General features: G+C 52.3%; 1 protein-coding gene across 3 annotated transcripts in view; it reads left to right on the top strand.

The window, feature by feature from the left end:
* The window catches only part of ssh (Protein phosphatase Slingshot), a 270074-nt gene that overhangs the window by 210680 nt on the left and 32172 nt on the right, over nucleotides 1-27222 (top strand). For all 3 annotated transcript variants that reach the window (XM_084597898.1, XM_084597897.1, XM_084597899.1), the window contains exons 5-6: nucleotides 11306-11487; nucleotides 15448-15513. In XM_084597898.1, the coding sequence (XP_084454024.1) occupies nucleotides 11306-11487; nucleotides 15448-15513 (248 nt within the window). The remainder of the gene's footprint in view (nucleotides 1-11305; nucleotides 11488-15447; nucleotides 15514-27222) is intronic.

The raw sequence follows: 27222 nt of genomic DNA, 5'->3' as shown, positions 1-27222 counted from the left end.
CACGTGCCTTTGACGCGAGGTGGCGCCTTCTCTGACGCTCACATGCGCTACCGCGCATCTGTCTCTGCTTCCGGCGGGGCTGAAGAGATCCGAATCCTCTGGGAACAGAGGCGCGCCTTCCCGAAATCCGAGCGACGGGTTGTTCTTATCTGACTTTTTTTTTTCCCCTCACTGCCATAGAATGTGTGCTTGTTCCCTCCTCGCATCTATTTTCGTTTCCCTCGGCGTTATGCGAAGAGCCACCGGCGGTCTGGACGGCGTTCCCATCGGCACGTTGCCTCGTGTCTGGTAATGGAAAGCTTCGCGATGACGGGGTCCGCATCCGCCCTCGTCCCCAGGTTTTTTTTTTCTTTTATCTTCTTTGTTTTGCGACCACGTGGTCGCTGTACCCTTGTTTTCGGATTGCATGGTTTTGTCGCCATCTATGGGTATCCGCAAATGTTTTTGTTCACCATCGTGCTTCTGGCCAAGAGGGTAACATTTCCTAAGGATGCGCTGCAGTTATTTGGTTCTTTGCTGCAGTGCGCCCACAGAGTTGTTCTTGTGCCTCTGTCACGTGCTTGTTCATTCCACTGCGCTCAGATGAAAGCACTGTCCGAAAACTGGTACCTGATTTAAGATGTTGCTACCTTTTAAGCTCCGTGCCCAAAATCTGCTCATCATTGTGCACAGCTGGCGCAGAGCTATATACTGGCAAGTGCTAGCGTGTGAGGTCCCCCATGTAGTTACATCTTGTTGCCTTTTACTTCGGAGGCGGCGTGCTCATCTTTACATTGGCAGCCCCATCTAAATGCGTACGCCTCTGACATTGCGGTAGTCATTACTGTCCAAGTGACTAGCGCTCATGTTCTGCGCACACTATCGTTCGAGATTAGGGGGATGACCTGCAGCCGACCGACGTGACAGCTGCTTGTCAGCAGGTGGGAAAAGCACGCATCTTCCGCAACCCGCTTCTCACACACGGGCTAATGCGTCAGGTGTCCTCCGTCTGCGCTGTTCTGACCTACATGGCCCCCCGCCAGATGCTGCTGCTGCTGTGTTGCGGCGCGCGCACCATGTCTCGACGCTCTAGTACAAGAACCCAAGACCATGGGCGCGAGGAAAGGGAGGTGGGAGGGTTGGGGGATTGCCTTGGGCTTCTCTGTGCAGGTCCTTCCTGCCCCTTATACCCTCTCTCCTCCCCTGGCAGCGGCGTCTGTCGAAGCGGATGTCTCTGTCGGCAACAAGCCGTGTCTCCCCGCGCTCTGTCGCGGTCCAGGAAACGCTCTTCCGCCTCCCGGCGCGCGTCGCCAATGTGCTCGCGGTCCCCGTTGACGGACGTGAGAGGTGCATCCTTGGCCTCGTTTGCTCGGCGCCCCTTCAGGTCCTGTTTGGCTGCGGGCGGTGGCTCGCTCGGCAGGGATAAGTTCTGTTCGCGGCGAAAGATTACTCGCGTTCGCGCTGTTTATCACCGTAAAAGGTTCGCTTTCCGGGCGTGGACAGCGCGGCGACGGACAGAAGGCCCATCCTCTTTCGGGTTTTCCGACGACGGAGGTGGCCCCGCAGTTACGCTAGGCCCGTGCCGCTGCCGAGTGGCTGGCGAGCCCGCTCTATTAGGCTTCCCGATAACGACCCCGATAACGAGGCAGCTACCCGCGCGTGACAAATGCACGGCGAGTTCAATTGAGCCGTAACGAAGCACGCTCGCGTTTGTTTAGACGCAGCCCGGAATCGGTTGAAAGCGAGGTTGGTTGCCCAAGCCTGGATGCGCGCAGCTCAGTACTCGCGTCGCCGGCTTCTCTTTCTTTCTTCCTCCCTTTATGTTTTGCTGGCGTGTCGGGGTGTGTCGAAACGCAGTGTTTACGGAAGAACGAGAAACGAGGCCGGGGGGCGGACTGTGGAGAGGGGCGTCTACACTCGAACACTGGTAGCCGCGCCGTACCCCTGCGCAACGCTACGACGGCGGGGACCGGCGCGGAGCGCTCCGCCTGGGTGGGCGCGCGATCGCTGGGGCTAATTACTCCCGATAGCCCCCCTCCTGGCGGGCCACGCGAGCGATGGTATGTCTGCACGGTGCTCTGGAGAACGCTGGCCTTTCTCTGCGCGAACACCGTGTTCGCTTTCTTCCCCAATGGCGCTTTGAAGCGTGTTAGGTCGGGCTTGGGCAACGATATCAAACAATTTAAAGCCAGTGTTCTAACTTTGATTGTTCTTTTAGTAAGTTCTAGCGCAGCCGTACGGGCAAGTACGGTAACACGTTGCCGGGCTCTCCCAGACATCTGTGCTGCATGGACCGCAGTCTCGCACGTACATTTTATGGCGCTCCTAAATATATCTGTTGGTTTCGCGCTGGTTTAGATATGTAGTATTAAGCGGTTTTATTATTACAGAATAAAATAAAAATAATAAAGGAAATATGTTTTGCCTGCCCTGGTATCTGCTATCGAAATGAGCTGAAGCACCTGAACTGGGGCGGCGGAAATAAAGGGAGACAGTAGGAGAAATCAAAGAAGTGAGCGACAGGTAGAAAGGACAGCTTAGGTTAAAAGGTAAAGGAGTATAATACAATATTGTGCATTACACACAGTATGAGTTTGAGGCCCGCCCGCGATCGACTTAGCACGCTGGAGCACTCGGCACTACCGGCGAGCCTCCACAATGTGCACTACGTAGGTGTAGATATCGGAGACGGTGATTCTGGTGTACAAAGCGAATGTGCAACGTACACTTCACTCGCGGTCAGTGCGCGGAGGCTGCTGGAAAAGGATAGCCTGGCCGCTCGCATAGCCCCATCCCGGTTGCCTCCGCAGCCACCTGGCAAAGGTCTACGTGGCCTCTCAGCATCGCGTGCCCCTCTTGCGTCTTTCGCAAACGCTCTCGGGGTGCGCGCGCGTTTGAGTCCGCGACTCTCGAACAAGTGCGCCGTCTCCAGGGGCACATGAAGGAGGCGAGGGTGGGGGAGGGACGTTTACGCAAACCAAAGCCGCGCTGTGTGGCGCAGTCCTTGCGCGCGCGGCTGCGCCTATTTGGAGTCTCGAGGGTTGGCTCGGCTGCACGTTGTCAGCAGGGCAAACATCGCGGCCGAGGAGGACGACGCCGGCTCAGAAGTGATCCGAACTCTTGAATCGGTTTAGTTACGTGGACACTTTATCGCGACCATCGATGCAGCTGGCGTTTTCGGACTGCGGTGGGGGCCGGGAGGAAAGAGAGTGGTGTGTGTGTGTGTGTGTGTGTGTGTGTGTGTGTGTGTGTGTGTGTGTGTGTGTGTGTGTGTGTGTGTGTGTGTGTGTGTGTGTGTGTGTGTGTGTGTGTGTGTGTGTGTGTGTGTGTGTGTGTGTGTGTGTGTGTGTGTGTGTGTGTGTGTGTGTGTGGAGGGGGGGGGGGGGGGGGGGGAGGGCGTTTAACATGACCTTTCCTCTCCTTCGAACCGGCGTTGGCAGCTGCGTCCGGCCCTGCCAGAATATTTGTTGGCGGTACCCTTCTACTATCTGGTGCCTTTGTTGAAAGGGGGCCCATACGCTGACCACAGGAACCAGGCAGCACAGGCTAGTTTTTGAAAGAACCACATTTTATCAGCGTAATGAGGCTTCGCCTGCGTGAGACGTTTAGAAGCGAAATCATACAGTGTTGAAAAAGAGAACGGTTTTTATCAGACCACTTACCTCGTGCAAATAAGTTTGCATGTATCGGATGTGTGAATGATTTGTCATCATTCGAAGTGAACCGATTGTGGCTCCTCAGGGCCTCATTTAAATATTTCCTTCATTAGTTATTCCCGACCTGCTTCACGCCACCTATGCAGATGGGAGTCTAATAGAGCCGCTCATTGCGCGTTAACAAAGAGCCTACCTGTACGATTATGACGTTGCACTATTGAACCGTTAGACTGTTTCCGGCTGACACTGGTGAACCGTTCGGCGATGTCCGGCGGAAAGTCAACCAAGCGAGTGTTTCCTTTCAAGCCGCGCCCTATAGTAATCGTATTAGGCGTGTATATAACGGGTCCCCCGTGTACACATGCCTCGGCACGCCTTCGACGGAGGTGCGGCGAGTGATATAGAGCGAGCGGCGTTTTCGCACCCGATCATCGAGGTAGTTGCAACAATGTTTGCGCTCTATATACTGCGTTACCCACACCCGCGAGCCCTTTTCGTTTATTTCTTTCCTTTACTGTTGGCTGTGGTACGGCTGTCCACGTCGAAAGAGATGAACGTGTACGCGGCGTGAGATTTCGTGGGCGGGCGGGAACACGCCTGGATTAACCGTTACGCTACCGCCTTGCGTGGGGGCCGAACACAACAGCGACCCGCTTTTTTTCGTTCGCCGGAGCTGTTGATACAGGCGAGCTGTGCGGAGGCGAGAACACCTGCGCGAACGACGTGGAGGCCTCCGTGAAAGTGAGCGCACCTTGTAATCGCCGTGCCATCGAAGTGCGTCAGGGCTCGTTTGGTGGCGATCGAGACGGCGAGTGCGTAGGCGCGAGCCGGGACTGACGAACCTATTTTCTCGCACGCTGCCGTGGCTTGACAGCAGCGTAGCGTCGTGCATCGCCATCCTTTGTCTGCGCTGCGTAGAGCTCCTTCGTGTTCGCTTCACTCGCATGTGGTCTGGCTGTTCCACCTGCAACCGGTGACGCTGGCGATTTCTGCCGCGGCAGTGAAAAAAAAAAAAAAAAAAGACTTGCAGGAGCGGCCGCGGCGACGATGTTCCAACGCGTAGGGAATGCTTCGCCGCGTCGCTTGTCGCAGCGTTGGCCGAAAGCTAGCTTTCCATCGACTGTCATAAAGATATGAAGAGGTGGATGTCCTGAAGAACTGAACCCAGAAACCAAATGGGATTCTGATCAGTCGCTCCGCCGGAGACGATGCAGTATTGTGCCTCTGCTACTGAGAACGTATTGATGACTGCATTTAGTATGGCAAGATGGCAGTGGTTTTCTCAATTTTGTGTCGTTAGCCAAACAGCTGAGGTAATGTATAGGAACGACATTACTGTAGCTGTTGCCTTGGTTGTTTGGCGCCTTGCATTCGTCTGCCATTTCGCGACTACCGACGAATACACAGTGGTGCAGAGAATTAAAGTAATTCTTGATTCAGTACATTTTAGCTAGTCTATTTTCCGCTGCCCTAGGGTGAACAGTATTAAAAAAAAAAAAAGCTCGCAGCAGAGCTTTAAGGACAAGCCTGAAGTCTATGCTTGCTCGCTTTAATGCATAGCCGTGCTCCTGATTGCAAACAGTTTGAATATTCTAATTGTCGTTCGGCTGTATTTACAGTTTAATGCCTTTTAGTATTATTTGCACACAGATAGTGAAAAGACGACTCTCGAATTATCATTTTTTTTTTCGAATGGGGTAAATAATATCTAGATTTTTCCTATCGAAAATCATCAGATGCAAAGTTTAATTGCTGAGACTGTCTATATACTCTGTTTCGAAAGCTACGCAAGTAGTCCGCAAGAAAAAAATAAAAATAAAAGGCGCATCACGTCGCGCTCGTGTCGTGGCCGAGTGGTTTCTGCGGAAACGGGCTTTATTCCGAGTATACACGTTTGCAATAACTTGCTTCGCGTGCCTGGACATCTTCACGGATCTTATAGAAAAAATCCGCTCCGGAGGCAATCGAGGTCGCTGTGTTGCGCAGCGCGGAGGGCACAGCTGGCAGGGTTGCGGGGCAGCGAACGCGACACGAAAGAAAACGACAAGCAAAACATACAAATGCACCGCGCCCCGGTCCTTTCTCCCTAAAAAAGGTGGTTTTTATGGAGTTGATGGCAAATGTAAGATGTATTAAAGTTGCAGACAAAGCAACTATTATTTACTCTCGTCAAGAGCAGGCACTATTTTTCATCGCGGATGTGGGGAGCGCAAACAAGAGCTCTAGCTTTGGCAGTGTTGCACTTGATGTATGAAACACAAAATTTTATTAATATCCGCTGTTGAGTTTCTCTAATATATGAAGCATATCAGAGTCCGGCCTAAGTTTATGCTCATAACGACCTCGAGCATATCTACTTTTCGTGCACTAAATTGCCTCGTGTCGAAATAAAACTATCCGAGCGCGCACACAGCGCTTTTCTTGGTTGGCATGATATTCCAGCTGCTTTATGGATAGAGCTCAAGATTTATCAGTGAAACTGAGCAACTGCTTTGGAATTTCACTTTGGTATATACCTGTGCACAGCCTGGCTGGAGCGCTCTATAGACAAGCATGATCGATTCTTTACAGCAAGGTCGTCGACTGTCGTCCTATCCTCTTGTGTATACCCGTTACAGCTTCACTTAACCTACTCTACGCAAGCTGAACGTCGGACCCCACGGTATAGATACAATTCCATTTGTGCTTTCGACTGGGCCGTCGTTCCAGTACGACACTGCCGATCTTCTTTGTTTATGCACAGAATATGGGTCGGTCCGCATATGCATTTCTGCAGTTGAACAATCTAGATGCAGCATGGATTAGGCCGCAAATTATTTTAAACTCGACGTAAACTACAAAAAAAAAAAAAAGAATTGCATTGCCACGGCGTGATTCGAAGGTTTGGCGTTGATGCTTAGCTGAAGGTGAAAAGGACGGAGTCTGCTGGTGCTCGACTTTTTCATTGAGTATATATGGAGCTCCCGCTGTAATAATATGGGGGTAAAGTTGGCTGTTGTACCGACGGCCGCTGCGTTCCTTCGGACGTGTATGCATGCGTAGTGCAACGAGGTGTATGTAGGGCTTACGAGTTCAGACGGTCCCCAAGTTTTCCTGCAGGCAAATCTTGCACCCCCTCAGGCCGCGCCAAGGGGCAGGCCAACGTTCTGCGCCCTCCGCCCTTTCGATTCACAGTTGCCTTCGGCACGTTTCCCGCTCATGCATGCGCGTGCTTTCGCGCAGTCAAGCGCGCTCGTGTACCAGTGTGTACATACGTACGCGCCTATACGGACTACCGCCTCATTAGGGCACGCACGAAACGTTTCTCGAACAGCCCGTACACAGTCAGTGCGCATTCAGGCCGTTAGGCGTGCCTATGGCTCCGATCTTCGCGGAGGTGCATTGCCCGCCGTTTTGTAGTTGAAATGATTGGTCTCGTTCTTGGCGGCCACATTTCCTGTTGCAGCTGTGAGCGAGTGGTCTAATTCGTAGTCGGCGTAGAAATGTGTCTGCATCCATCCATAGTTCCCTAATGTGTCGCGTTCATCTTGGAGTTGCGCTGCTCTCGACTCGAATAAGTGAGTGTATACCCCCCCCCCCCCCCCCCTTTTTTTTTTGTTTGTTTGTTTGTTTGCTATTAGCCCAAGAGGGCGGGATGCCGTCTAGACGCAGGCCGGGAGGTCTTGTTTCCTGGCGACGTCTTCGGCCTGTCTGATGAGGAGTAGTTAGAGCTCGGGGTCCGGGCTTCGCAGCAGGGTCTCCCAGGTTTCTTTATTACCTATCTCTCGGGAAAATGAGGGCACTCCACCTTCTCTGCCCGCATGCAGCTTACACACCCATCTGATCCAACATCCGGTAAAATATGGTTTACCAGTTCCTGGTTTAGGAATGTGTAAGTTTGGAGCCGTGTCCACTGAACTGCCTGCGTATTAAGGCGAAAGACTTTGTGACTCATACTCGCGGCCATGACCGTGCCCGTCCGGCCACGGGAATTCGCGAGATTCTGCGGGATACGTCGAGAATTTGACGCTATCACCTGCTAACGTCATTGGCCAGTCTACCGTGAGGAAGATAGTTAAAAATAAATAAATAAATCCTGTGTCCACCGGGAATCGAACCTCGGATCCATCCCTTGGATCTCCAGCCGTGCGCCACGCCCGGGATTGTGAAACGCACATCATAAATGTCCTCGTCTATACCGTTAGGAGGATAATAGCGATGACAATGACGCTGTAATTAGTGATAATAACAATGGCGACATTAACAATGGTGACATTAGCAATGATAATGACGGTACATTTATTGATAATGATAATGAGAGCAAGCGTACACCGCGTACACCAGCAACGCTTAGGCTTTCGCATTCTTTCAGTGTGTATTACGCAATGCTCTCGAATTTTTTTTTTTTTTGTTCAGTGAGAAGTCTGGCTCGGATGCCAATCTTCTCTGTAATCGATAGCTTAATTGTTTTGCGAAACATTTTTGTCCTCGAGGCTTTCGTTTGCGCGCCTGAACCTATTCCGCTGCTTCTGGGTATATATATTTTTTTCTATACCCGGTGTGCCTGCTTTAAGAATCACCCATATGCGGTGGTTTATTGTTCTTTTTTCTCTCTGACAACTTCCAAATGACTTGTCTCCTGCCTGCAGCCCGGCGATTGTTCAAGCGTTGTCATTATGCAGCTGATTCTTCAGCTGTGTCTCGCGTCAAATTGTGCCACAATCATGACCGCGGCCGATTTTGATCAGCAGCGCGTACAGAGTCAGAGAAAATGAAGGAGATATCACAGGGCGCTGAACTTTCAACTTTATTGCAAGAGAAACTGAAGCCTGCACTTACATACACACGCCGGGTAAAAGACCACCAGGGTAATAATCAATGTGACGTGACACTCAGGACGCGCGATAGAAGTGGTAATCACACATTTTCCAGGACTTCAAACGATGAGTGTGGTATTGGAATGTCCTAGACGTGTATACTCCAGACCTCGCATTTGCCTTAGTGAATTCTTCAAACTACCCTTACTTTAGTGATGGGTGTGCTGCGCTGTAGTTTGCAAGTCTAGCATGTGCCCTGCCGTGTCTCCTATTTGTGTGCCTCTTTTTGTGCACTAGATCACTGTGTCATTTCGTCGTCATGTGACTACAGGTCGCGTCGTGGCGTTTGCCGAGACCACAGCCAGTGGGGTGACACTCCCGTAGGAGCAATGGAGCGGAAAAATTGCTGGCGACACTAGCGGTTGCTGTTTTTTCGGTGGTAAACACTCGGATAGCTAAAATGCATCCGCACCCAACCGAGTGTATATAATGCGTTAAATTGCTATATTTTGCCATTATTAGCACTGAAAAAATTATTAGCAATGTGTATAGACCGGTAAAAACCTGAAATATTGCCCGCAATTAGAACGCATTGATGTTCGCTTCAAAATTCTGCAAGCCACTCTTGCCGGAACAAGCCAGTCCAATCCGTTATGGCAGCGGGCGCGTTGGGAGCGCCTACCGCATTTGTGCCGCTGTATTATGATATGTTTTATCGCATGCTGCTCTTACCCAGCGCTTCCGCATATTTTGTCGAGCACCCACATCTCGTGCGTATTGGTTCTCCTGTAAACTGTCCACCTGTGAACTGGTATCATTCCATGCCACCCCCTTGCCCCAGCTTCGTTCTGGGTAGAATTGGAGAAAAAAAAGTGCAAAAAAAAAAAAAAAAAAACCCCGGCACGGAGTTGTCGCATACGTGACCGCGGCAAAAGCTTCATGTTCTGCGTTTCGACGACCTTTTTTATTTGCTGGCATGGTCGTCAGAGGCTTTGAAGTAGGCAGCCGTATCCCAGGCCCGACGGGTAACATGAACCGAACTCAGCTTTCAGCGTATCGTCACCACGTTGCGTATTCTTCCCTGATGACTTTCGGATACGCCCGAGAACTCGCGGGAGAAAATGAACATTTTTTTTTTTTCCTATACTGACGTACTGGTGAGCCACCCTCACGCATGGGAGGCTGCGAATTACCGAAAGAGCGAAAAAAAAAAAAAAAGCAGTCTCTTCGGAACCCTCATCGCTTGTTGGGAGGCACTTAAAATGAGAGCAGTTTATAGTTAAAGGCCTCTAAACTCTTTAATATGCCCCTGTTAGCTGTAAAACGTTATGAGCTTAAACAACCGGGAAAGTAATTTCGACTCTCTCTCTCTCGATAAAAGTCGGCACTGCCTGTCCTGCGGACTCCGAGGAAGTCGAGGGAGAATATTCTCGGTGTGCGTGCACGGGACTTTTTCCGACTAGCGCAGCCAGGCGCGCCCTGCTCAGCCGAGTCCGCGGCGTCGCTTTATACGCGGAAACGGTCCGGTGGCGCGCGCGTCTCTGAGCGAACCCTTGCTTTGTTCCGGTACGATGCGCCTTCTCCGGGCACCACAGTGGGACAGACGGAAAAAAAAATTAAATACAAGAACCGTATTTGGAAGACGGGCTGCATTCAGTTCCCGCTTTACCCGCAAATTTCGCCGCGACACGGTTTTCGAGTGTGACTCAGCGAACGCCGCCATCCGTTTCGGTCGTCTGTTTCTTCGCCACCCCTTCACCGTATTTTTTTTTTTTTTTTGTCTTTGTTGTTAGAATTCGCGGTGGCGTGCGAAAGCAGAATTGTATCGCCGTAATAACGGTCTGCCCGTAGTTTTAAAAAAGGTACAAGTCCCTCTCTAAACGGACTCCGGGAAGCGAAGAGCTTGAGTGCGATTTCACCGCTAAGTGATTTGCCACACTGTCTGGTCTCTGCTTTTGTACACCGTGTGCGGGAGGCCCTCACTGAGTTGGTCACATTTCTCTTCCTGTGGTCGAGTGCGGAGGAGTGTTTACCGGGACGTCCATCTTCCGTGGGCAACGACGACGGTTGCTATTTGCTTCGGTTGGACAGGGCAGACGAGCTCCTATAAGTTTTTTTTTTTTTTTTTCACCTATATGGTTTCTGAGCGTTGCAAAGCAGGTGCGTGCGGTTCTTAATTAGGTCTTGGACCTGAATCTGCGCACATCCCCAGTGCATGCGTATTGTGCCTGAAGGCGGAAACGAAACCCGTAACTCTGCTTAGTCGTTAAGCAGTTCTGCCGCTGGCCTAGAGCTGTACGTAGTCGGGAAGGTTCCGCGTTCATCCAGTGACTGATGACAATGCCGTCGAGGGTGGACCCAAGAGTGACCATGTGCTGTAAGCGGAAATGTGTCTGGCAACGCCTTCTGAAATCTTTTTTAGAAAGTAATGGTTGGCGGTCGCTATTGTTTTCGCCACGATCCGAAAGTGGAGTACAGGTTTTCAGGGTGTGTGTGTGTGTGTGTGTGTGTGTGTGTGTGTGTGTGTGTGTGTGTGTGTGTGTGTGTGTGTGTGTGTGTGTGTGTGTGTGTGTGTGTGTGTGTGTGTGTGTGTGTGTGTGTGTGTGTGTGTGTGTGTGTGTGTGTGTGTGTGTGTGTGTGTGTGTGTGTGTGTGTGTGTGTGTGTGCGCGTCAGTACCGAAGCGTATTCACCTCCCGTACTTATACGGCTTTCTCAGTTCGACCGATTTTCACGAGAGACTGTTGGTGATGCACACTTCTACACTCCCACCTCTGCGATCGCCCGTGTAGACTCTGAAGCGCGCTTTGATCGAGTTGTCTTATGTGTTTCTGTTCCCGTCTGTCACCCCCTGACATTCTCCTCTTCCCGTGCAGGCGGTGAAATTGGAGAGCGCCCACCCTGCAGGTCGTACGCGCTACCTGGTGGTGGTGTCCCGGACCAACGCGGTGGGCGCCGAGGAGGCCTGTCTGCTGGGCATCGACTGCAACCACCAAACCACCATTGGCCTGGTCATCCCCGTCTGGGCGGACGCCCGCATCACACTCGACGGGGACGGGTGCGTTTTTCCTTCGCTGGTTTCCGTTCTTCTACATCGTAGGCGGGAATGAATGGCGCATCTTCATAAGGACTACTTTGGGAAATCGGGAATTATTGAATGCTGAAAATTACACGCGGAGAAGCTTCCCTTTCGTGCTGCTTCGACCATTTAGTACGTCGAGTAAAACAAACCCATGCTGCCCAATGACTACGGACGTTGCTGAGACATTTAGTATTCTCGTTCTCGACCTCAAAATTTTCGTTATTTCAATGCACATGTGCCGAGGTGGTGCAGTGGTAAGACGCCCGACCTCTATGCTGGAGTACCCGGCTTCGAACCTGACCTCGGCGGCTGCGTTTCACTGGAGGCGAAACGAAGTGGCGTCCGTGTGCTGTGCGATGTCAGCGCACGTTAAAGATCCCCAGGTGGTCGAAATTACTCCGTAGCCCTCCACTACCGCTCCGCTTTCTCTCTTTCTACGTTCACTCCCACCTTCCTCCCTTCCCTTACGGCGCGGTTCAGGTGTACACAGATCAAGTGTGACAGATACTGCGCCTTTCTCTTCCTGTGAACCAATTATTATTATTATTATTATTATTATTATTATTATTATTATTATTATTATTATTATTATTATTATTATTAATTATGCACATGCAGCTGCTTCAGGCTCCGTTGTTAAAAATTTCTACCGTCTTGTTGAAACAACACTGGAGCGCCGTGCGTCGAGGCAGAATGATGACCTCTAAGCATCCATGCGAGTCGGGCCTTTATTGACTGCGGCACAGGAAGAGCTTACCGTTTTGTTTTTTCGTCTGTTTATTTTGTTGGCGCCCGGACATACGGCCATCACGTGGGTCCAGTCGCAGTCGACCCGACCCGCTTCTTTGTCCTCCTCCTCGATGTCACGGGTTAGCTGCGTATACCTTGTTTCGAAACATTTGGGGTTGAGTGACGAAATAGGTAATTCTCCATTCTTCTCATATTAGAACCGCCCGCCACGTTATCGGTGCCAGGAACTAACTTGAGCTCGTCCTTTCGTCCAGCACGCTGGTGGCAGCCTTCAGTAGTCGAGGCGCCTCAATACTATAGCGCCCTTACACGCGAATACTCGTGAGATAGTCATGTTTAGGGTTAATCGAATTCCGCTGTTGGCAGCATGTTTTCGCTGTTATATGCCATCGGGCGCAACTCCCATGGCTCCAGTCCGAGAGTACAGTGAGCGAGGTCGTTGGCCTCGTCTTTCCTTTCCCTTGGACCTCTCTCCCCTCCTCTAAATCGGCTTATGCGCGTATACGCAAACACGGGTGTCCGAAGCGCGCTCATCCATATCCGCGTCTCTCGATTTGGAAACTGTGGTTCGCTGGCGTAGTGGGCCCTTTTCTGCAACCCCCGGCCATCGGTTCACCCTTGCGTCCCCGGGGGCCCCCTGCTGGCGCCGATAACGTGCGCCGTTTACGTCTAGCGGCGTCCTTCCGGACCAACCAGAGAGGCTGTGCATCCACAAACAGAGGGCGCCTGCCGAAGACCTCGCCCCACCCGCGCCTGAGTCTCCTGTTCGGCATCGCTAGGGAGGCTATTTGCGGTGGAGTTGGGGAGTGGGGGGACATGTAGCCATGTAAGCGAGTTGCGGATCATGCCGTCGGCGGTCGCCAATTACCGTTGCACCGTGCTTGCTCGTTTGTTGTGACGCTCGACGACATTGGAAGCGATGCGTCGTAATAAGGCTACGCAGGCTCTCAGTGAACAGGTAACGATTGAAATACGTTTAACACGCGTAAGATAGTCTTTGGCAGCATTATGGTGTTTATTTTTTGTGACGTCCTCGTAGTCAATTGGTTTAATCGAAAGATGGCTACAAATGAGGGAAAGCGCTATAGTGCAAGCCGCGGCACCTTGTCATGGCGCCCGGAGGCACCTTAGCTGGGGTGGCGGGTACAAAGGGGCGCTAAGTATAGACAGTAAGAAGAAATAATAGAGTTAAGCGGTAGGGAGACAGTTCAAGGCAGGGGAGTGGTAAAAGTAGTAATAAAAGAAGCATGCACAAGACCACGACGCCCACACGCGATTGTCTTAGCACTGCACAGCTAGTCACTACCGGTGTGTGTCGTCGCAAGCAGCATTTCGAGCGTAAACATGTCTTTACATCATCGACCGGAATACACCTGCGTCTTCGGCGTTGTGACGCATTCAGGGAGGCAGCAACAGTGGGATCCAGCATGTGCCCTTCATTTCTATCTCTCTCTCTGGAGGCGTGAAAACCTCTTATTATCAACCAGCAGCGGGCGGTCGGAGTTGCGCACAAAGACGAGGACGCTCGAAACGAGCAGCTAATTGCTTCGGAGATCGATTGTTTACAGATCAGCTGCCTCGATGCTTTATCCTGCTTGCTTCGACAATGCTTGTTTTTGCGGAAGCTCGCCGCGGGAGGTTCTGAAAGGCATGCTGAGCAGCTGCAATGTGTAGGTCGAACACGTGGCCGTGCACGCCCTGTACAGTTGACTGATGTAACGTGGAGGCCATCTAGGGGATTTTGTTGTCTTACGTAATACAGCGACAATTCACTGGTACTGTACCGTCGTCTGGTGAATTGTATTATTACCCCGCAAGCAGCAGCAATGTGTAGCTTAGCTGGCGCCGGCTCGCACTCCGGCCTTGTTGCTTCCTGTGGAACCGTACAACAGCCGCTTGACGCATATGGAGCGCATTGCGCACACTCAGAACAGTCCGAATCTTGGTTCAGTCCGGACGCAGTCTTCGTAAGAATGTTTTGTGCGTGCAGGACGCCACCAGGAAAAGAAAAAAAAAAAGTATTTACCTTTCGAGGAACGAGTGGCAGGACCCCTGATCGTCGCCTTCCAGATAATTCCGGGCTCAAGCGCGGGTTTACAAACACCGCGCGTGACGAGCGCGGTGTTTGTCAACCGTCGTCTCGTCGGCGCGTTCCCTCGGCGGGAGGCGGGCCGTCGCTCCCTGTCCTTTGTGCCCGCGGCCGGTGCAAAGTGGTTTATAACACGTGGACGTGTGTCACAACACGCTCACTCACGCTACCTGCCGTCGATGACGCCGGATTCGCTCCCTTTGTTTCGATGCGGTCCTCTATTTTTCACTGTGCCGGCGGTTACTGTGTAGCCATGTTATCGGCCCGACATCTTGTCCCGCGGTATTAGTGGAAGTCCTGGCGGCCCGCGCATTTTGTAGTGACAGCGTTCCGTCGCCCCCTCATTCCTCCGGTCGTCGTGTTGCTCTGTCGGATGCCTTGAACGAACGTCGCCGCTTGGCTACTCACGGTAAATGAGAACCATGGCCCGCAGCAAAAGCTCGGCGGGACTGTCATTTATTTCAACCGTGTGCGTTTCGATCTATGCACCGGTACATGCTTAACGCTCCAGCTTGTACTCCCGGGTGGATTGAAAAAAGCCACCTCGTAGTTTCCTAGGTGAGCGCACTGGCTCCGCGCGTGTTACATTCTGATAGACAAATGGAATAACTGCGCATTTTGGAGGAAGCAAGCTTTTGGAGTGTGCCCTTTACTAGGGAGTTGACAAGTCCCTCTAACACATTTAGTTATTGAGTTTGGTGGCCTTATAGTCGCATCTCCGTCTTCATCTTATCCACGTTGGCCTTCGGGTATAATGCCGGAAACTAAATCGCCGGACATCGTATGAAAGATTCCCCGTTTGCAACTTATGCTCGTATTAGCCTGTGCGAAATTTTGCGTATACGTGTCATGTCATCTGGCATCTCGCGTTGCGCAGAAATTTCACGGCTGTGAAGTTCGGGCTTCAACATCCTTCGAACGCCTTGACGCTGACTGCTCCGGCTGGATTTTGCGTATCGTGCAAACCTGCTTTGACATGTCTCCCCGCGGTGCTAAGGGGTCTTCAGTAATTGTCGCTTTGCTTGTTTTGCGGAGTGTTGATGAATGTATAGGCCGTGTCGTCGGTCTGACTATTTTCTTTTCCTTTGTTTCCGCAGGGGTTTCAGCGTGACGTCCAGCCACGGGCATTACATTTTCAAGCCGGTCTCCGTGCAGGCCATGTGGTGAGTACTATAGTACCTTAACCCGCACTAGCCTCCTCGCTTGTTGTGTGCAGCCTCGTGTTGGTGCTGCGACTTCCTCCAACGTAGTGACACGAACCGACGAGCCGAGAGCTAGCGAAATGAAAAGCAAAAAAGCAAAAAAAAAAGAAAGAAAAAAAAAAACACCGTACTGGGGACGTCTGTGTTGCTCTTATATCTGCCGGTGTTACCCATCGCCGTGCTGCCTGCCTGGCGGCACTGTTTCAAGCGCTTTTTTTGTTTGCAAACAGTTCTTTCTTTGTTCCGCATTTCCCTGAAACTTTGTGCACCCTTAGGGCGGAACGTTGAGGAATGCAACGGGTCACAGGGGGCATCCGCATTTCGAATCATATCTGTCTTGCTCAAAGAGCCACGCTCTCATCACGGCCGCCATCAGCAAGCGAGATTCGAAGCGACCTTGCGAAGAGCAGCCACGCAGAACCTGCGCCGGAGATCTTGTCCCGCCCTCGCGAATTCCTTTCTCCCGTCCCTATTGTGCCTCTTATTAATAACACGCGCGAGACAGCGCGACGCTGCAGTGGCGGCCCGCGATTGTTTGTGCGTCCCTGACGCGATTGTCCCCTCCTGGCGGAACGGAGTCGCGGCCCCTCTGTCCTTCGCCGATGCGTCAACCCGAGCGCGCCCCGTGCGCCGGAAACCGTGCCGTGCGCGTTGCGTACGCCTATTCCAGCAGCCGCTGCCGCGAACAGGCGCGGCCCACGTCGGTCAAGGTCGCAGATTTGGAGACTTTTGGATTGGTTATTCCAGAGCCAGCAAACCTTTTCCTCTGCAAGACAAGAATCGAACAGTAGGGCCCGCCGCAGTGACTCGCTGGTTAGGCGATCGGCTATCGGCCCGGAGTTCCGGGGTTTGGACCCGGCCGCGACAGCAGCATTTTGATAGAGGGGTATTGCAAAAGGCGCCTGTATATCGTACGATGCCAGTGCACGTTAAAGATCTGCAAGTGGTCGTAATTGATCCGGAGCCCTTAACTAGGCATCATTCGATCTTAGCCGGAGCCACTTCTAGACGTCAAACCACCCATACCAGCGCATCGCCACAAAGAGCACGGCGTTATGCATCTGTCATTAGAAGCTACGCGGTATTATTGGAGCGAATGCATTCTAAAAATGGAGTTTTGCTTGAAATCCGTTCGCATATGGCAAGGCATTGGTGTCTGAGTGGGAGCTGTGTCGAGTTTCATCCTATACAGCCAACTGCGAACGGTGGTGGTTTTTCTTTCTTCGGCGATCTGTAGTGCGTAAGTCCTGCTCATTTTCGGTGGGTAAATAGCCGAAAGGTAGTCCCAGGAACGGACCCCAACGCACACACAAATTTTCATTATGCGCCGTTATTCTTCTCATTGTTGGACGTTGACAAGCACGGCCTTTGCAATGCGCACCCCGCGTAACTGTCGTCACTATATAATATAATGTGTGTGTGTGTGTGTGTGGCGTCAGTGTGCGCACTAAGTTTCAAATTTATTGCTGGAAGGCTCGCTGGAGCAGTATATTCCGGCGTCATGACGCTGTGACGTCCTGAGACCACCTGACATGACAGTGCGCTGTTTGGTAGAATTATGGGATACATGAGCGAGCGCGGTGGCAGGCTCGACGTCCGCTGGAGGCTGCGCTTGGCTTTGTGCAGAGACATGCTCACATGCCCGAGTACTAGGTTGGAATGGGGCCGGAATGAACGCCGCGTGTGTCTGTACCTATATATACTCTAGTAGAATATTCGCGCAAGCGGAGAGGAAAACCGAACGCACGTATGTCGCTGAAGGTGCGGTATCGGCGGCGGGCAGCAGTGACAAAGGAGGACGGGGAGCAGGTCAAGTGAACTTTAATGCTCTCGCATTCTGAACACACGATAAAATTAAGTGCCTGACTTTTTTTTTTCTCTTTTTTACTTATTCGGCATGCTAACCTGTGTAGCGCTGAATGGAGCGCAGACTCGTTCCACCCATCAGTTTGTGCGTATTGGCCTACGATATAATATATTAGCTTTTATTTGTACTGTTTATTGTGACTAAATGAGAAGGTTATGTGCCACATGTGCCCCTCCTATTCGTAATCTCAACTGGCCGGATCGCTGGAGTAATGTTATCCTTACTGGTAGCTAGAGCTTCCTCAATTAAGGGTATTCCACAGGCAGACTCGGCGTTATGTCTATGTATCTAACTTTCTGCTTTGAATTTTGGGGGTGTATCGCATGCAGCCAGTCCATTCAGAGTTATTTTTTCATTTGTGCGTTGTGCAGCTATTCTTTGCGGCGGAAATTTAGGGCTCAGGGCAATGAAGCGGCGCGGCAGTCATTATCTCTTCCACGTGGCAGCGCGAGGCCCTGTAGCCAGCTAGAATGGACGCTGCCCTTCATGCAAACATATCCTGCGTAGCGCATTGAATGTTCGCGGACAAAGTGTACATTGAAGGAATAGCGCAGCTGGGGAAGAGTGCGCAGAAAGTGACAGCACTCGCCCCTCGTGTATTGTCTTATATGCTCCTCGTTCCTGTATCCCAGTCTTTTTTTACCACAAAAGCGGCGGAAGGGATTCATATATTTATTTATGAATTTTGACTTTGGGTTAGGGAGGATTCCCGTCTGTAGCTGTCTCCATATGACTTGCTGGTGTCTGGCCAGTGTTTTATGCGGTAATGGGAGTGTTCTTGTTGCTTAGCAATGGGGGGGGGGGGGGGGGGCAGTGAGTTTTTGGCGTGATATAAGTGGCTCACCGAAGGGTCCCGGCTCCTGATTTTGCGCCATTGCTCGGCAGGCTAATTCTCGAGCGTGTTGGAACTTGGTGGGCAGCCTCATTTTCCGGATTCCCCGCATGAGCTAAGACCATATTAATTAGTTCGATATCGAATTAGTTCCATATCTAAGCCAGTGGCGTAGCCAGAGATATTTTTCGGGGATGTTATACGCCCCCGGGCGAAACAAAATATGGGCCAGAAAAAAAGACCTAAAGAATTGCGGGGGAAGGGGGGGGGAGAGGGGGGGGAGCAGCGCTCAGAAAAGTTTGGAGGGTGTTCTGACACCGAATCGCCACCACCCCATGGCTACGCCCCTGGGAACAGACAGTGGACAATTGACGCTTCACCGTGGGAACGAGACGGAGCTGCAGCACTTCCGTTTTGGGCCTGCGGGTGCCCATTCTCCTCCATTTTGGATTTTCATCGCTACTGAATTGTTGGAGGGCATCCCAACGGCGTGTGGTTGCCGCACTTGTACGTACCACGCTGGCTTTTGCATTATGTCGTTATTAATTACCGCGCACGCGACAGCCTGTCGAGCGACCCCCGCCTCGTCCCCGTGCTCTTGAACCCCTCGGCATTCATGGGCGGCACGCGACGTGGATGGATCGCGACCTCGGTAGTGTCAGCAGCAGATCACTGCAGGAGGGGAGGGATGCCCTGCGCGGCAGCGGGGACAGGCGGCCACAAATCAGGCTGTTTAGCGGCCGTCACGCTTCGTCGCCCACCAGAGTACTCGCTTTCTGGGCGTATTCCGAGCGAGTTCTACGTGCACACACACACACGCACACAGCCGAGGAAGGCACCGACGGGTTTCGTTCGGAGAGAGGTCGGCTGTCTCGGTAGCCTCGGTGCGCGATGACCTTTGACCTTCGCGCTCGAGAAGGAACAAAGGTGCACTCTGTTCAGCCCGTACGAATATCTGTTGCCCCGTGCCGAACAACTTCCTTTTTTTTTTTTCTTTTCTGCACCCCCCTGAAAGTACACAGGGGTAGGAAAGAGTGTCGGCCGCTGACTCCGACTGTTTGTCTTCGCCGCCGCCGCCTTGAACTACGCGCACGTTACTGAATTCGAAAGCAGCCAAAGTGCGGCTAATCGCGCGCTCACGTCGGTCGCTGTAAATAAGGCTTACCCTAATCCATGCGACGACCCCCCTCCCGGTATTTGAGGACAAAAGGACGAATAAATTCCTCATTGGCGTTTCGCACAGCCTGCTGCGGCGGTGACAACGACCGACGACGCGACGCAGAATGGGTTAACCTGCGATGTGTGTCTATACCGCTCGGACGGCGCTCACAGCGGGAAATAGCTTTCCTTTCTTTTTCTGTTTGCGAAAGCACCGGGCGAGAATGCCAGACAGAAGCACGTCCCCTATGTGGTCGACTGTTAGCGGACCTTGGTCCTGTTCATTGCTTTTGGACTAAACAGCTGTTGGTGGGCTGAAAGAATTTGCCTGGTTGTTTTTACATTCTGGATACCGGGGAAACAGCCCGCACGCGTAAAACCTGTCGGTCGCCCTGCCGCGTGCCGCCGGGCTTTATACGTAGTTAGTGCCGCCGAGTCCGCACCGAATGCGACGGCATTCGTTACCCGTGCACCTACCTGTTTTTCTCGCGCCAGCTGCCTCCCTCTCCGCAGAGTCGGGTTTCTGACCGTGCTGTTGGTTTGCTTTCGTTTCAGACGCACTCTTCGTCATCCGATGCTTATCTCTCGTTTTCTTTTCATTCGTTTCCCGCTGCTGGCGCAAGCGATGGAGATGGGTGAAATCCGGAAAGCACCTTTGCGCCCATTCGTATGTACACGCGCGCATAGTTAATACGCTAGTGAAACGATCTGTTTTCCATTTCGGTCGCAGTTGAGCGCAGTACACCGGCGGTCGCGGAACCTGTTTCGTGGTTCCCGTCACTGGTTTCGTTTGATATACGCTTAACCGAGGCGATGACAACTCGCTCCCTTAAACGGAAGGGCGATGTGTTACGAGTCGGTCAGTGAGAAAGCCCGCAAAGCTGTCCGACGTACGTAAGCGAGGGGACGGAGGAAAAAAAAAAAATACGTTCTTGCGCGCAGGGTCGCGTGTTGTTGGTGGTGCACTGAACTCGTTATTTCTTTATGCGTTTGGGGATTGGAAGAACCTGCGCCTTCGTACGCTTCTCTAGTGTCTGGCAGCAGCGGACTCGGCCGTCGAAGAAGAAAGGCGCGACTGATTCGGGGGCCGGCGCCGACCTTTCTCTGTTTTCCAGCGTGCGCGTCTCTTATGCAAATGAGCCAGTTTTGGTCTGCGGCCTTGGTTTCTGCGTATACTGTGTAGGGCTTTCTCTTTTCGAAAGAGATAAGCCGCCTGCCTTGAACTTTACTGGGAGGCGCGCCTGGCTGGGTACCGCAGCCGGCCCCTGTTTGGCGCGGCCTTACGCAACTGCCGTGCGACACCAAGAAGGGAAATGGGCGGGAGCCCTGTGCGACGCGCTGCGGCTTAGCGTTCAGTTTTTATACTTTGTATCTCTGCTAGTCGTCTTGTGGCGTCTCGAGTTGCGCGTGGATTCTTTGAGGAAGCATAGCTTTAGGCACCGAATTTGGTTACAGCTCCATGTACAGTCATGAGCAATAGGAGAAAGAACGAACTTCTTGCAAAAAATTGCGAACATTCTCAGTATTTCGCTATTAAATATGATGGCGGCTTACAGATATTATGCATCCAAAGGAAACCTCTTTAAAAGACTAAATAATCTGTTCTTGTCAAACAAAATTATGGAGTAATCAATAAATGATTGCTCAAACTTTGTCCTAGCTCATATTGCTCATTACATACGGTACCCTCGAACGTGCAGGTGCGTAGGAAATATTTTCATCTCCCGCTTTGCTGGGATGCACTTTTTTTTTTCCGGGGGGGGGGGGGGGGGGTAGTTGAGCAGCGGTTGTTTGGGATGGATTGAACTTTAAATGTGTATTAGTTGTGTGTATCTCAATTGGGTGGCGGGCAGTGGCTCGGAGCCCTTGCCTCGGATGGTATGCACGCAGTGCTCTTGCGGATGTAAACCACATTCCGAAAGGCAGCAGTTTTTGGCTCTCTTTCAGACAGGGTATACAGTGGATCTATACAGGAAGTCGTGGAAGCATTTTCAAGTGTGGAACAATCTTCTCTCAGGACTGCGCAACCGCCTGCAGGGTGCAATCTTCCAGCAGCTCAACTGACGTCACATCACTATCGATTGAACATGTACGCGTGTCTCCTGCTGCGCGCGCACGCGCGATGTCCGCGCCTGACCTTGTGTCTGCGCGCGTGACCGGTCATCGCTGGCGCCCGCGTGGTGGATGAAGCGACGCCACTGGTCACGTGGCGAAGGGTGTGCTCAGGGACCTCATGATGAAACAACGTCGTGAGCGTGTCGCTCGTGTCTCGGCGGCGGTCTTTCCTTCCTCTAGAACCCGTGGATTCATCGCGTACGTCGATCCCCCGCCTGTGGCAGTCCGCGTGGGAGTGCGCGCGTGATCGCAGGTTGTCGTGCAAAGTGAGACGAACGCGCGTGGCCACATTTCGGTCACTTTTACTCGCCTCAAACCGGCGGGATCGATGTCCTCTGGTAACGGCCCCGCGGGGCGGGGCGTCGCTTACAGCTGAAGCTTGAGTGTCGACAGTTCTATAGGAACCGCGAGAGGAAATGTGACAAAGGCGCTTCTTGGGTGCTTTGCCCGCTGTGTGCATACATGCAGGCGGTAGGCGTTCGCCTCCCTCCGGTGCATGCAAGCCCCTGGCAGGTGACGAAAGGCGCATTCGATGGGAGCCTGATGTTCTGCGCTGCGTCGCAGCGGGGGTCGTTGTCACGCGCTTGCGCGCGGCGACGGATCCCGCTACCTTCCTAACGTTTTTGGCGATGAGCGACGCCGTTGTGGCCTTGTCTCGTTTTGCAACTCGCGTCCGGCGCGCAGCGTGGTGACGAGGCCTCGTGAGCTTTGTGTTGACCTGCCCGAAGCAGGTACAGAGATCTCTGGAGATCCCTGTTCTTGTCGCTTTTTGTTGCTACGAGTCCTTCACGTGTCCACCGTTCTCTTCCCGACTTGCTCGATCGCTCCGTGTTACGCCCAGAAATAGCTTATGAATTCACCTGACCGACCAACCGTGGCGTGCAGATCCAGGGTTCGTTGCGCTATACAGCAAGGCTGATTCTTGGGCTGGTTGGTCGGGTTTGATCGTTTTGGCGAAGCCTGAAGCGCAAAAAGGACAGGGACGTGAGAGAGAGAGAGACGCTATCTCTACCAGCGCTTTGTCCCGTGTCTCCCTACGTCCCTGTCCTTTCTGCGCTTCAGGCTTCGCCAAAAGAGCAATCGTTGCTGCAGCCTGTAAATATAGGACAGCTATATAGAAGTCGAGCTATATAGCTCGACTTCCGTTTCTTGGCAGACGCTCGGGGGGAATTCAATTTTCCCAACCAGCTTCGCCGTCTGGATGCAGGCTTCGCTAAACTCGTGTTTCGCGTTGCCCGGGGAACGCCGAGCCGGAACCGCAGAGAGGGGATTGAGCTGGCTGTTCGATTGAGATGAGGCGAGCGCGGCAATTAGCTACCACGGCGCGCACTCTTTCGACTGCGCGGTGCGACTGTGTAGTTTCGCGAATCTTTCATCCTGTAACCCTTGGAATATTTCATGCATCAGGCATATTGACAGCCGCTTATGTACGAGTAGATTGCAAAAACGTATTAGTTGTGATTGTGAATCACAGTGAAATTGTCGAACATGCAAACGGAACGCGTGCTCAGGGCGAGGGAATCGAACCTAAATGCTATAAGTGGACAAAGGGGATTCGGAACGCTCCTGGCGATTGCTGTTCGCTAGGCTGGCTAACAGAACATGGCCACTTTTGCGACTGTTGGTAGGAATGAGGCCTTCTTCCTTCAGTGGACCCTAATTGGCGAAAGCTGATGACCATATAAAGTAAAAGCGCACACGAATAGCAGCGGGAAAAGTCTGGTCGGCCTCTGTTCTGCGATTGTGTGCAGTTGTCAGAGCAGATGCGTAGTCGCTTTTATCACCAGCGCAGCTGAACAACACGAGACGCACCGAACTTCAGCATTGCCACGTGAGCTGCTATTTGCCGCATAATTTCAGACGTACTCGGACATCATTTTGTAATTCAAATTGTGTGGTGAGTGCGCCTGCGGTCACTTTGGAGGCTGAAATAGTTCGCGTGAATGAAGTTGTGGCCGTAAAAGGACGGGCGCAAATTGGTGCAATCTCATATGAGCAAGCGAAAGAACAAAGTCACGCGGTGCCACAAAGGAAACAAGCACAGGACCCTGCCTTACACAGCGGAGGCAGAATTGAAAACAGATCTAGCATTATTGTGCCATCGTCCCGGTGCTGCACTTTTATTTGCTTCCTTTTGCTTTTTTCGCGTGCATAGGTACATTCTTTGTCACAAATATATACGGCCCAAGGATTTCGCTTCTAAGCCTCCTAACTGTGCTTGATGCGCATCTCTAGTGTTCGAAATCTCGTAGATGGCAGATATTGTCCTCACTCTTCTCTAGCTGACCTGTATATATATACTCCAATATTGAAGTTTCAGGAGCCTCTAATATTACAGGGCTTGGAAGCGAACCCGCTTGGGTCATTTATTTTTGACAAAGACTGTACACCTTTCTCGTTTGCTTTGATGTGTGCTGATGCATACAAGTTCCCTGTGACTGAACCATGAGAACACATTGCTTGCTCATTTCTTGACACTGGTCGAACAATAAATGCGAATGAAGGAAGAATTATGGCGCGCTTTTTTTTTTTTCTTTTTTTTTTTTTTTTTTTTCGTGAGAGCGCGGTCCGCTGCTTAAGATTTTGCGCACTGTTTCTGCGCCGCGTGATACGGTGTTTCTCTTCTCTTGCCCTTATGCACTATACTCGGACCAGTCTTCGTAGAAACTGATGCAAACACACAGATGATATTTGCCAAGTATGGCTCGCTTAGTGGCCTGGTTAGAGCAATGTGATTTGAGTGACGACCTATAAAGATTGTCTACTCCCCTTTATCCCCATCCATGGCCATGAGCCTTCCCATTCAATAAAGGACATTCAATCAATCAATCTCTTTTCTCTCTCTCTGCTCGTGCGTGCTCCAGACGTCTGCGTTGTTATCAGCCTTCTTAGTTTTCCTCCGGTGCTCGTTACTCACCCGAGGGCTCTCCGCTGCGCCTGTTGGCGGCCTCCACCGTGTTCGTAGACCTCTGCCAAGGGCCTTCCGGAAACACACAGGGAGCATCCGTTGTTCTCGCGGCGTGGTGTAAACTGCTCGTTGTGCCCTTTCTTTCTTTTTTTCTGTTTACCTCGCCGTGTGCGCAGCGGTGGCGTATGATTCACGCTCTCTGCGCGAATGTCATCCCGCCGTCATTTCTGGGCGTAGCAGGCCTTGTTTACGCGGCGTGCGCTGAGGTTGGCAGGTATAGACTGCTGCATCGCGACGACAGGCCATTATTGAATGGACCATGCGGCAACATAGTTTTTTTTTTTTTCTTGCATCAAGTTCCCATGTCTACGCACGGGGGAGTTTGCCGGCTTATAGGCCTGCTGGGGCAACACAGCGGCTGTCGTTTCAACTCACACTGCAGAGCCGTTGCCGCACTCCCCGCGAACGCCGGTGCATTCGGGTTCCAGATCAGACTGTCTGGTAAATCTGCATGTGATAAATTTTGTACTGGTTTGTACGGGGAGAAATTTTGTACTGGTATCGTTTACCGCGCGAATCATTTCTTCTTTCTCTCTCTGTCTCTCTCTTTCTAGCATGTAAACGCGAGCTGTACAGATACCTGAGCTGTCCGCATTGCTCATCAAGATGTACTATACCTGGCTGCTTCACCGCAGCACTGCTCTGCATAATTGCTTCTGCCGCGCGCAGATAGCATTGCTTTTTACTTGCTGCCATGCGTATGTTTGGCTAGCGACGTTCTCCTGCTCGAGGCAACCAGTCCAATGGTGGTCGTGGCGGTGGAGCAGGCGAAGCGTGTCCAGGTATTCGACGGGTGGTGGTGGTGGTGAAGGAACTGCCCCGTGCCGGGCAGTTTTCGTCGAAACCGGATAATCAGCTCGTTCTTTGACCTGGCGCGGTCTTGTGCGTCACGCACTCCGTTTCGTTGCTCCCTCCGTCAGAGCCGCCGCCAGGGGAAGTCCCTCTGGCTTAAACCACGCGCTTTCTTCGCGATCTTCCTACCGCACACAGAGGTGACTCATATCGGCTTGGCAAGACGTCGAGCTTGGCGCGTAGGTATTGCAGCGGCCGCTGTCGGGAAGTGGGTCGTTTCGAATGCGCGGCGAACTCGCTGGAAGAGACAGCAAAACTAAGGGAAGGGGAGTTCCAAGGATGCTACCCGCGAGAAGGAAAGCTCGCAGCTACACCTGGCCATTATGCGCGCTGCGCTGGAGCCAAGCTGGTAGTCGTTCACTTCAAGCGTCCGCTTTGCGAAGGCTTTCGTGTGGGTCATAAATTTGAAGTCGAGCCTTGCATTACCTGCCGACCTGTCTTCCTTCTCCAACCGAAAGCGACTAGTCCGTAATGTAGCTTGCGAGGGCTTTGAAAAACCAGCAGCGAATCATTGTTTCTCGCACACTGTCTCGTTCGGATCGGGCTGACGGATCGTCGCCTGTAGAATCACAGCAGTTCTCGGCACTTCTGCACGTGCTTGCCTGCTGTGCTCGGAGAAGTTCTTTAGCGCCACCTAGTGTTTGTGAGGGGAAGGGTACTAAGCCTGACCCCAGAGCAACCTTCATGTAACTCTCTATTTTTATTAAACGTTTTCACCACCACCACACTGTTCATACAGAATCGTAATTTGGCGGGTACGCCTTCAGTGTGCAAGGTGCCTATAAGGGCGTCGGAAGGTTTGGTTTGGTTTGGTTTGTGGGGTTTAACGTCCCAAAGCAACTCAGGCTATGAGAGACGCCGTAGTGGAGGACTCCGGAAATTTCGACCACCTGGGGTTCTTTAACGTGCACTGACAACGCACAGCACACGGGCGCCTTGCTTTTCGCCTCCATCGAAAAGCTGCCGCCGAGGCCGGGATTCGATCCCGCGTCCTTGGGAACAGTAGTCGAGCGCCGTAACCACTGCGCCACCCCGGCGGGGTGCGTCGGAAGGTCGGCCGCTTGGATGTCGTATTTTATGGGCAGCACCCGAAGGTGGGAGAGATAGCACCTGTGTAACACAGCATGGAAATAGAGAACTTAGTTTTGCCCAACGTTGCATGGTTTTGACACACTTGTTTCGCCCACACCCCGCCATGAGTGTTTCACTGCGCGGCTGAAACAAAAGAAACAAACCCTGTTCCTTAGAGGGTTTTGGCAAACGTGGTACATGGTTGCATTTCATCATGTTTAACATGCATTGCGCATACGATTTTGCTTACGTCATGCGATGCGAAGGCAGTTTTGCCCACCTCCCCCAACTGTTCTATACATTCGCGTGCGTGACGCTGAAAGTATCTGGATGCTTCGGGATTCCACTAATGGTCGGCTCGCGTTCCTTCGTTTCTCGCAACTGCTATCCGAGGTGAGCACATAACGACGTTGCAATGCGCGGCGCAGTTGTGCCGGCGCGTGCAGCGAGGGAAGCTTTCGCCGTGCACGAAGGCCGCACAATAACGGGTTCATTGGGTTCATCACTCGTGAAGCGAGGGGATTCCAGTGCCGAGGTTTGCGCGTGTCCGCTCGCGCCCAGGGATTTTCGCCCACTTGCCGGCGTGGCGCGTGTTTGCACGAGCCGACGCCTCCCTCTGTACACACATCGAGCAAGCGGCTGATGTCTTCGGAGTCTCGTCGTCCGTTCGTTGCGTGCGGGGTGTCGCAACGGAGCGCTCGGTGGCCTTTGCTTTCTTCCTTTCGTTCCCGTCTCGTCGCGCAATACGTCGCCTCGCCTTTGTGTGAGCCGTCGCGCGAGGACTGGCGACGTGCCGAGGGGTGTCGA

Source organism: Amblyomma maculatum, chromosome 3 (assembly GCF_055883805.1).
Source record: "Amblyomma maculatum isolate TAMU_Amacu chromosome 3, ASM5588380v1, whole genome shotgun sequence".
NCBI classification, from domain to species: Eukaryota; Metazoa; Arthropoda; class Arachnida; order Ixodida; family Ixodidae; genus Amblyomma; species Amblyomma maculatum.
The sequence above is the reverse complement of the archived record's forward strand: the minus strand, read 5'-3'. Positions and strand labels throughout refer to the sequence as shown.